This window comes from Dreissena polymorpha, chromosome 13 (genome assembly GCF_020536995.1).
Source record: "Dreissena polymorpha isolate Duluth1 chromosome 13, UMN_Dpol_1.0, whole genome shotgun sequence".
Classification (NCBI taxonomy): Eukaryota; Metazoa; Mollusca; class Bivalvia; order Myida; family Dreissenidae; genus Dreissena; species Dreissena polymorpha.
The window spans coordinates 22,910,382-22,922,507 of NC_068367.1; the positions used below are offsets into that span (position 1 = coordinate 22,910,382).

Below are 12,126 nucleotides of genomic sequence, written 5' to 3' on the forward strand. Positions count from 1 at the left end.
TGAGCGAGTGCGTGCGTGAGTGAGTGAGTGAGTGAGTGAGTGAGTGAGTGAGTGAGTGAGTGAGTGAGTGAATGAGTGAGTGAGTGAGTGAGTGAGTGAGTGAGTGAGTGAGTGAGTGAGTGAGTGAGTGAGTGAGTGAGTGAGTGAGTGAGTGAGTGAGTGAGTGAGTGAGTGAGTGAGAATGGGTGGGTTAGCGGATGGGTGGGTGGGTTTGGGGTTAGTTGATTTGGAGGGTCAGTCAGTCAGTCAGTAAGTTTATTGAATTCGTTCGGGTTTGTAACTTAAATTTCAGGTTTTTAAATCGTCAACAGATGCATATGATGGATATTTTTGAGCATTGTTAAATTTTCAATTATGAAACATTTTTTGCAATTTTGTCAGTTTACCAAAATGTTAAAAGATTCATTAAATACGGTCAATCATCAACACAGTATACAACTCATAAGCTGTCCTTCTACACTTGGTATTTTGTTGTTTCTGTATTCGTTAAGGATGACTGGTAATTAATATTATCTTATGCTTTCTATACATAAACATTTTTTTATAATCAGAACTGTTCATTGGTGTCATGTTTGCTTTGCATACTTTAAACGCTAAAATAAACTAGCTTTCTGCCTGAAACATTCAATCTTTTTACATCCGCCGTTTTGTTTGTAATCATCTTGTTTCATAACTGGCCTTTACGCTATTCGTTAACTAAAAATATATATCAATATGTTTTGCTCCTGTTGGTATTTGTATTTCTTCAATGGATAATTACTTGCATTTTGAACTTCTTGCTTCTTAAGGAAATCCGCTAATGGTCTATTGAGAATTGAAGTAATTATGTACGGCCGTCGTAAGGTCGACACACGCTTATGACAATAATCTTGTGCTGAGCGTTAGCTGGTCCAAAGTTCAATCTAACCTGGTTGTGCTGGGCGTAGTGCGGTCCTTAGTTCAATCTAACCTGGTTGTGCTGGGCGTAGTGCGGTCCTTAGTTCAATCTAACCTGGTTGTGCTGAGCATAATGTGGTCCTTAGTTCAATTTAACCTGGTTGTGCTGGGCATAGTGTGGTCCTTAGTTCAATCCAACCTGGTTGTGCTGAGCATAATGTGGTCCTTAGTTCAATTTAACCTGGTTGTGCTGGGCATAGTGTGGTCCTGAGTTCAATCCAACCTGGTTGTGCTGAGCATAGTGTGGTCCTGAGTTCAATCCAACCTGGTTGTGCTGAGCATAGTGTGGTCCTTAGTTCAATCTAACCTGGTTGTGCTGGGCATAGTGTGGTCCTTAGTTCAATCTAACCTGGTTGTGCTGAGCATAGTGTGGTCCTTAGTTCAATCTAACATGGTTGTGCTGGGCATAGTGTGGTCCTTAGTTCAATCCAACCTGGCTGTGCTGAGCATTGTGTGGTCCAAAGTTCAATCTAACCTGGCTGTGCTGAGCGTAGTGTGGTCCTGAGTTCAATCTAACCTGTGTGTGCTGAGCGTAGTGTGGTCCAAAGTTCAATCTAACCTGGTTGTGCTGGTTATGACCATGCTTATACGGAAGCTTAAACTTGTTCCATTCCCCGATAACTCGCGAGATCTCTGGCATTACTTGTTGTTATTGCTATTGATATGTTTTGTTCAGCATTTTAAAAATACAGTTGTTAAAATATCAACTTTACTTGAACATACTTAGTTGGGTTGTTGAAATAAAAAAAATACTTTTTTACATTTATACATAAATAGATAGGATGTCAATGAAAGGATTTAAATGGAAAATATAACGTTATGACATTTCTCCGTTTGTTAATGACATTAATTGACCGATTTCGATCGCTGAGCATCATGACACTGTCCATACTATTTACAATAATACTTCGATATATTATTTAGCTAAGTCTTGCATTATATTACCGTCAAACAACATACGGAATGCTGTTTAAATGTTATACTTTTTATGTTCTTTGACTTTGATATGTATTGATGGATGTTTTAATTACTTCGCACATATATAAATCTTGACCAGAGGATTTGTGCAATTCAACACATATGGTGCCGTCTAAATGGGAAGAGTCACACTGAGTGTTCTTAAGCCGAAAATGTAAAATTTTAAACGTTTCGACCCGTGTCTCAGCTATATACTATAATACATGTAAGATAGGTTGAGTTGATAGTGACTTTTCGTAAATATAAATCTTGGTGAGTAAGTATCGGGTCAGTATGATATTGCGTCCGTCCGCACGGCCTTTGCTCCGAAGAAAAATGTTTTGCCATTTTTGCCAGACTTATTGACATGGGCAATTGCAGGCGCATATGCATTCTGAAAGTGAAAGCTTTTGTTGAAAATTCACTATATGTAAAGAGACTCTTTTTGAATAAATTATTGTTGAAATATATATTTGCACCATGGGACTATCAAGAACTTATTTCATGTAATTATTTATCATTTGGACCTTGGCAGATATCCATATGTTGGAGGCATAACATCACGATTGTTTCCAAATAAAACGAGTGCAATCTCTGTAAGTGAGTTATCTGCGAAATCCCAAAAGCAGTGGAACTATATTTCAAAAGAGCTGTCACGCGCATCGTGTCTGAATCTAGACCAATCCGTTATATATAAGGGAATGTCTTGCAGATCCAATTTAATTCGTACTGAATTGCAACAATGAATACCAAGCTTGTGTGTTTTCTCGTTTGCGCCATTGTGGCTACAATTGTTCATGGTGCAACCATCAACGACGTTAAAGGTATCGTTGACTTTCAATTTTCAGTTAAAACATATCCGGCGTTAGGTTTGGTTGAGCTTTTTATTCAAACGATTTGGTTTGTTTCTTTACCGAAATATATTTTTAATAAATATAACGAAGTCTTAATATATCCAAAAACCTCATGTCAAATTATCAACTTATTGCGTCACATGCATACAGCTTACATAATTGTTATTTGAAAAGATATAAATGTGCTGTTACTTTAACAGTGAACAATCTTAGGTAGCATTTTAACGTAATGACTAGTACCACCACTTGCTAACTTTCGGCAAAATGTTTGCCGTTTTTCGAATAAACCACTTACATAACATTTTTTTTAATTTTAAGTTAAAACCAAAAAACGAATGATACATTGAATTCAGATTTTTTAATCTTACACGTGACTTAGTGTACCTTTGTATTTCAGTTTTTGTATTTCTTTAATGTACTGATCCATATGTTGTCATCTCATCCATGTTTATATATTTCTGTTTGCTTCCAAACAAATATAACAAAGTAATACTTTAAATAGCCGACTACGTAATCTTGTTAAATAAATACATGTATAAAGTAGTATTGGTAACATGTCAACGTTAGCGTATAAATCAAACGACCTGAGTTTTACGCATTACTTCAACTTTTGCAGTTATTTATGTGTATGCTTTAATTGCATTGTTTCTGTTCAATATAGAAGCACGGCGATTCATTTTCGAGAAACCATGTTCTGAAAGATGTGCAAACCAGGGGGGAGGCTGTTATGGAATTCATGGGGCATGCGATGGTGTGTGCTACTGCTACAACGTAAGTATTCTATTTTGATCACTTTGCCATTATAATTTGATGTACATTTTATGTAATATGAATGCTATGTTCTTGCTTTTAAACAAGTATGAATTTGCATGATTCTTGCATTTATTTTATTTAATCTTGCCTCAGAAAGGTGAAATTCTGCTTCTCTTGTACATATTAATATTCTATTATTAAACATTCAAACATTACAATTCAATTATATCAAGTTTTATTTCTCTTGCTGTGATCTATTTTTATGTTGATCACAACCCTAAGGGGTCAATATTTATTTACACGCGTGGGATTTGTGATTCGTACTTGGCTAAAAGTGAGATTGGACATTTTTTAACATTCTTTAGACCCAACTACTTTGCAATAACTGTTCCAGGGCGTTGACTACTTTATACTTTTCTTATATACAATGTCATAATTTAAATGGCATGTATTGGCATAATATCACTTGCTGTAAAAAAACGATAAGTTGCTGCTAACAACAATGTGCCCACTAATACTGTTTCTGGTATTTTATTATAAGTATGTTTTTTGCAACAAATGGTCGGATTTAGTCACACTAATTGCTGGCATTGACTGACCTTTTCATTACTGTTTCAGTCCGGATACTCATACCGCTGTAAACATTGTGACGTAGAATAGTTCCGTATTATGTTGGCACTGATCTGTACGCAAAACAATAAACTACAACTAGCATTATTGGTAGTTATATTATAACTGTGTTCTTTTTATATTTACCAAATATATTATTGACGTACCTGCATTACACCACCTTGAAATTGTATTCACATATCAATAATATGCATATTCTAAGTATAAAAGGGGCAAAAATTCTGTCAAAATGCTTGATACAGTTGTCTGCTCTTGTTTATAGATTGGGGCCATGTTGGTAAAGAATTATGCAAAATATAAAAGTAATTTGTCAAAGGACAAAGAAAATAGTTGGGGTAGTACACAAACTTTAACGTGTGCACGCTAGCGGTAACGCCGACGTGATCAGGATAGCTCCATTATATATATATATTTCATATATAATAGTCGAGCTAATGAGTGAAAATCTCTGACCCGGCCAAACCCCAACCCACATAACTTTTGACCCAGTGGTCAGATCAAAATTCCAAATAGTGCAGGGTCGCACATATGCTCATAGCTACCATGTAATTAAGCTTCAAGGTTCTAGTGCTTATGGTGTAGCAGATAGTGGCTAGAACAGACGGACAGACTGATGGCGTAGATAACCACAATAAACCTGTTAACAGCCACCTAAGGCTGCCAACAAAGCACAAGCTTTACTTGTCAGGACGCGGCACTATCAATACAGACTGCATAAGGAATAACAAGACGCTAAGGGTTTGAGGGACACCAAACCTGATTATGAGTCTTCCACACCTTAAGCATCTAAAATATACTTATTTGCTTGTGTTCCTGATAATAAATTATTAGTATTACCTGTTTTGGCATCAACAACCTTTATCAATTGGCTTTCAAGTTTTGCTGCAGACATTCCACTACCTGAAAAAGTTAAAATACCCAATAGAAATAAATATAAAATATTAAGAAAACAAATGCATTTATGTATTTTAAGTGTATTTTTATGGATAAAAGGAAGTGATAAAGCTTGTTATATTCATAATGTTATGAAATATGCAGGCTTGCTCAATTGAGTGCCTGCTGCAATGTCCATATTGTCAAAATGTTGGCCATTCCATGTTGGAGGAATGGGGCTCTGTTTAAATGATCATGCTATACGCACAAACTATTGTTCCGTTAGTGGCTCACAGAGTCCCTGGTGTTGAAATCCGACTTCATGTAGCACATTAACGCTACACGATCAACCAATATGCCTTTTGATTTCAAGTCGGAAAGCAATTTAACCCTTATTCGGCCATAATAGGGTGGAGGATCTATTTAAAATACAACTATTCCAGATACAAAAATATGAATTCATTTATTTAATGCACTTATTTTCTTCTCTTTTGCTACGAAATGACCATAAACCAGCTTTCCCAGTCATATTTTGCGCTAGCAGATGATATTTCATTTTTTACATATGAAAGGTAAAAAGAAATTCAATATAAAGAAGTGAAACTCCAGCTGCTGGAGCAGTATTGAATTTTCATTAAAAACAATTAGTTGGTCCTTTATTTAAGGCAAGTGACCGATTACCCAAACAGTACAAAACAGCACAATACAGCACAATACAAACCAACATAAACACAAAATATGAATAAAGCTGGGGTCACCGCCTTGGAACGGTCAATGCAAAGCATTGGGGGTTTAAACCTGGTTATATAGCGCTCAACCTCACACTTGGGCCAGCAATATTCATAATACATTTAAGTGTAAATAAAATTTAACGTCATAGCATTGTAACTCAAATTAAACAATAATAAAAGGGAATTAAAACGCATTCGATTTAATTACTATTTAATTACTCAATTGCATTGAAGATACAAGAGTAACAGAATTACAACTTTTTGACGAACGATCAAATAAAACTATTAACAATTGTCAACTACATTCCTTCTTTATAGAAAAGATTTGAGAATATAGAATCATATAGTTAATGTCTCAGATAATCATCGCGCAAATACAGGAAGAAGCAGCAATAATGGGTGTAAAAATTCCATATTACATAGCTTGGTTGTTTATGTGACTGCTAAACAAATTAAAAATAATTAAATCAAACAAGAAACGCCTATCAGAGAGAAAATATAAATAAAATGAAACGTTATAAACCCAATGACCTATGCATGTAGATTACAACTGGAAAAGTCGGTCGTATGACGTCACAAAAATCCATAATGACGTGAACAAATTCCAAGGGCAGTACTAAATAAAAATATTAATGGGGCTGTGCTACTAATAAAAACAAGTTTAGGTGATTTAATATTAAGAAGCAAATGAATAAAAATGGTAATTCCATTAAAGCGACATTATTGGAATCAAACAGTATATAGGTGTTTTGACAACTGAAGACAGAAATGATTTGATGTACGATTTGAGTCCAAATGTAGTTTACATGCAGATTTGTTCATACGACACAATGACACAATTTTATTCAACAGTGAAAAATGCCTATAATGTAGTATTCATGCAGATTTGTTCATACGACACAATGACACAATTTTAATCAACAGTGAAAAATGCCTAATCAAAGCGTGAGGAAGCGTTGTATATAGTGTAGAAAAATCATAAGTACTTACCTGTGACACCTTATATTTTTTATTTTCAATTTTATCAATAACTTCTAAGGTGTTTTTTATTGACCAAAATAGGTTAACATTACTATTTTCATAAACTTTATTACAAAATTTAGCTATATGATATCTAATAGCACTCAATGCAGATGTAAGATACACTGATAATTGTTTGGTGGTACAAAACACTGAAATAGCGATAAAACGACTTTTATATTGCGTCTTATGTAATTTAGATATCCAGTAAAGTGATGGCAATTTCTTGTCAGTAATATTGACTATTACATTTAACTTTATGCATTGGGCAATATGGTCGGTAATAATTTCATTAGGTATGCTATATCACTAATGATTCCAAATTTTAAGGGAAGAAAGATATAGTGAATCGAAAACCATCAAACACGTCTTTTAAGTACATAAGCATCGTATCCTTTTGATAAAAACAAGTTAATTAAATTGAAAAGTTTAATATGAACATTTGGTTTAACATATTTTAATTTGCGGACACGCTTCAAAACATCTCCGTAAAATGATGGATGGGAGATTCCATTATTTAAATGCCATTTTAAAGAAACATTATATGTTGAAATTAAATCACCATACTTAGAGTAAAATCTAGCAAATTTATTTCTTAGGTTATGATACAAAAAGCCTTGTTTTAGCAATTTTTTAGTTAATATTAGATTACGATCATTAAAATCTTTAATACACGAACATGCTCTGGCATAACGTACCAACTGCGAAATGTAAATACCATAGGAAGGTCCTTTAGGGATGTTGCCATCTAGAAACGGAAAATTTACAATTTCAAAGTTAAAATCGTCCCGTTTGTCGCATAAACTAGTTTTGATCAAATTATTATTAATAGTTAAATGTACGTCTAAATACGCAGCGTCTGTATTGGATATACACGATCTATTTAAGACTAGTTCTTTTGGGTAGATTTTGTGAATATATTGTTCAAATAATGGATTATCTAAATTAAGTATGTCATCAATGTACCTACTAGTAAGGTTAAAACAATTAATCAAATCTACTTGCTTAGTTTTAGATAATTCTAACATAAATTCGCTTTCATAACAATATAAAAAAAAGGTCAGCTATAAGTGGCGCACAATTAGTACCCATAGGAACGCCAATAATTTGTTTAAATATTTTACCATTAAATTCAACAAACAAGTTATCCAAAAGAAAAGTAAGTGCTGCACAAAAGTCAAGACCAGTCCAAATGATGTAATTATCTAATATCTGATTAGTAAAAAAAGCTGTTTTAGTGTTTAAAGCTAGATACAAACATTTCTCTCTAGCAAAAGTTTTTTCAATCAAAGAAACAAGTTTGGATTTTATTAAAGCGTGAGGAAGCGTTGTATATAGTGTCGAAAAATCATAAGCAGCATTTTATAATATAAATTTAAAAATTCACTCAATCATGCACTTTAAAACAATATTATTGTAATTCGGTTATTTATACATTTGTAATCATATTAATAATGCCTCATTTTTCTCAATGTTATGGTTTATTATCTATTTTTCCCAATTTTGTGGTTTATCGTGCTTATTTTCTGAATTCAAAGGGCACTGGCTTAAAAAACTTTCTATGCATGTACATGTATATTGAAATCTCTTTATGAGTGATTATAAATGCATGATAAAAATTTAACATGTTATGTCATAAATCTATAGTGTTTGTATTTTTCGTAAACATTATTAGCCACCGTTGTGGTCAAACACATTTTTTTGTTTTTAATGAGGTTGTTTCACACATTACTGTAACGTACAATCTTTATACGGAATGAAGGAATTTTTATTTACCAGTACACTTTTTGTATTATTTTGATAGTCTACTCACTTATTTTTACTGTTAAATAAAATAAGGCGTCAGACTAATGTCGTTAAAACCTAGAGTTTAAATGAAATTATGTCACACGATATACATATTAAAATATTTAATTGCATGTCCGACTTGTCGTCATTAAATTCAAGTCTTCATTTAATTCAAGAGTTCAAATGAAAATACGTCACAAGATATAATATTATGTATTTCATACCATACGCGATTTTTGGGATATTTTCATATCTGAATACTGGTATTTTACATGTCTTAAACTTTAACTGTAATATATCGCAGATTCAGAGAGGTATGTTTTGTTGTAAAGGTCATTTAACCCAACATATCCCACCCATTTTTTTCATACCCAAATTTGTTTCGTACCCAAATTTTTTTACACACCATTTTTTGTTCGTACCCAAATAGTTGTTCGTACCCTAATTTTTTTCGTTCCATATATTTTATCGTACTCTAATTTGTTTTCGTATCCCATTTTTTTGTACCCACATTTTTTTTGTACCCACATTATTTTCGTACCCAAATTTTTTCGTACCTATTTGTTCGTACTCATTTTTTTTTCGTACCTAAATTTTTATTTGTACCCATTTTTTTCGTACCGAAATAGTTTTTCGTACCCTTATTTTGTTCGTACCCTTTTTTCGTACTCAAATTTGTTTTCGTACCCATTTTTTTTCCGTACCCACATATTTTTTCGTACAATTTTTTTTATAGAAATAATCAATTTTCTACTTGAATTGATCTCTCCACTCATTCCATCCCGTGAAACCCTTAAGGTGTCGCAACTCTAGTAAATAAATGTGTTAAATATTGTGAGTGTGTTACATGCTAATACCATTTTCACCATTCCTAAATCTATTTAGTTTTGTTAAGAAATGTCAGTAAAATAATGTGTCAGAATAAGAAATGCTAACCAATAGAACTAACAATAACCAAAAGCTTAAGATACAGTCTAACCTAATTTTGTGTGTCACTTATACTAACCCAGTCTAATCTTTAAAGTTTTAAATGCTAGGCAGGTTTATAAAGAAAATAAGTCAAACAAAACACAAGTGACAGTTTAACATTAATACAATAGAAATCAATTATCAACTAATTCATTAACAGTTTGCTTTGAGGGCAAATGGAAAAGTCATGTGTTATTTACACCCTCAGGCGTGTTTGGCTACAATTTGATACTGCATTAGCATATAATTATACTTAATTAGTCTTGCTATTCATATAATGTTCCACATGCATGGATTTTATTGTTCTCTGTGCCTATAGATAAAGTTTAATGATCTAATAGGTTGTCTGTACAAATGGCGAGACAGAGGAAACAATAGATGTATACATCACTTGTTACAACATTAAGCATTTGTTCATTTAAGCATGTATGCCATGAGCGTGTTGCACAAAATGGATATTTAGTGTGGATTTTGTGTGATTTCAATGAACCTTCAAAATAGCAGGAGTTAAACTGTACACAGTAAAATGAATGATGACAACAAGGATCGCAAAGTTTGGTGCTCCTTTCGAGAAGAACGAATACACATTGTGGACAATATTCCCTTCTGCCAGCAATGCCACAACAAATTTGGATTCAAGCTGTTTGTCTTTCTATTGGTTGTAAGTTTTGACATAGCAGACCTTGTCAGTGATTGGCTGCTGTTTCATGATGTTTGGTTGGCAAAGGAGGGCCTTGTTTACGGACCACCAGAGGACATTGTCAAATATCTGCTGCTTGCATTCTCTGTACTTGGAACCCTCACATTTTTATTTGAGATAAGCAACCTTTGGTGGGATATCTTCCGCAGAAATCCATGGGTTAATGTTGACCTTCTTTCTGCAATTACCATCTGGATTGAGGATGTTCCACAGATAGCCATTAGCGTTGTCATAATTGCATGTCGAGAAGAAGCCATCAGTTATTTCCAGCTGGTTAAAGCTGCTGTCATTATTTTGGGTGCAACTATACGCCTAATTGTCTCCCTTGTGCAATACTGCAGCAAATCTGCACGCAAGGATTTGGAATGTGCCAAAGTGAACAAGGAATCTCGACGGCATGTTGTGTACCGAGTCTTTATAATGATGGGACTGATATTAACACTGGGTGGCGCAATCACAATATTTCTTTTCACGCAATCAGAGAGGAATGCAGATGGAAGTCTTAACTTCAAAATCCCACACAGAATTATGGAGGGGGAATTTGATGATGAAAAATACTTCACCAATGTAAGCATTTATTTCAGCCACAGCTATTTTGATTATGAAAAACATAATTCTTCTGACAGTTTTTTTGACAGCAAGAACTTCTTACGCTTGATAAAACTCAACGATGTGAAAAACTCTAAGACTGACAAAAATGTTCACATAATATATGATGGAACCCACACACAGTTTCATATTCAAGTTGATGGACAAAAAGAATGCTACATAATCAATAAGAGTACTCAACAAGTTACCCAGGAAACAACATGTTCAATCCTCACAAATCCCGAACAATTTGCATTCACCTTTCACTTTGTTAAACCATCCGTTCCCGTTTTAATATTTGGGGACATCACGTACGCATTGAAGACTGGAACAAGCACAAACTGTGAAACACCAACGTTAAAAGTTGCAGACAACCTAGCTGCTCAAATGAATGACCCTATCAGTGTCATGCTGAGATACTATCGAACAAAACCAGGAGTTACAGAAGACAACCACATTCACAAGACATCAACTTCTCACAAATTTTATCATGCAAGTGATTTGATAGACATTTCTGAAGTGTGGAAGACTGGCTTTGCTTACTGCAAGAGTAGTGGCAGTCCAGCACCACACAAGGGGGACAACTTGGAAGTTCAGTGTCTGTGAGATCATCTGCAGTTGCTGCCCTTTGTTATTACTGTTGACACAAGGGAGACAACCTTGATGTACAATGTCCTAAGTCTGAAGTTGTGGGCCTTAATTGTTAGTCAATACTAAGAATAACAGATGAAGTGTCAGTGAGATTATGTCCAATTGTAGCCTTTTAGAAGTAACTGATAAACTGATGATACTTGAACATTTTAAGGCAAATAGGAACAGAGTCTTTACTTTGTAATTGTTGCTATTAAAGGGGAAACTGCTGAAATGCTGAATTATTCTCTTACTCATATTGTTTCTATTTAAAACGTAGAAAGGACACATTGGAATGGATTTAGACAGAAATGAAAAAGATTTTTGTATACTTAAATTTTGTTGTTTCATTAAGATCAAACAGGAAGGATTCTAGTCAGATATTTTAGTTTGCTCTTCAATGTGCATGAATACAACTTTACTCAGTGACTGCCTTGAGGTAACTTTCTGCTATTCACATGTGAATGAACTCCTATCGACATTTACAAAATAAAGCTGAGAAATTATTTTTGTCCATATTATATTATGTATATTGAGTATGACCTTGTAAAATATGAATATGGTTATTGACCTTTATATGTTACTCAATTTTGGAAGACCAACAGACTCTCAATAGGTTGCATTATTTATTCTTAGTCATAACAGTATACGAGCTATTTAAGTCCTTGATTATTTATCAATGAAACTCTATAGCAGA

General features: G+C 33.9%; 1 protein-coding gene and 1 long non-coding RNA gene across 2 annotated transcripts; both read left to right on the top strand.

Annotated features, from left to right (window-relative positions):
- The first annotated feature begins 2,550 nt into the window (after positions 1-2,550).
- LOC127855124 (uncharacterized) lies at positions 2,551-4,235 on the top strand. The gene is made up of 3 exons (XR_008037356.1): positions 2,551-2,717; positions 3,409-3,518; positions 4,119-4,235. It is a non-coding gene; the product is annotated as an uncharacterized LOC127855124 (long non-coding RNA).
- A 5,802-nt stretch (positions 4,236-10,037) lies between these two features.
- Positions 10,038-11,850, top strand: LOC127854513 (uncharacterized). The gene has a single exon (XM_052389578.1). It carries the CDS (start codon positions 10,038-10,040, stop codon positions 11,403-11,405), a length of 1,368 nt encoding a protein of 455 aa, XP_052245538.1. The 3' UTR covers positions 11,406-11,850.
- Positions 11,851-12,126: the final 276 nt, after the last annotated feature.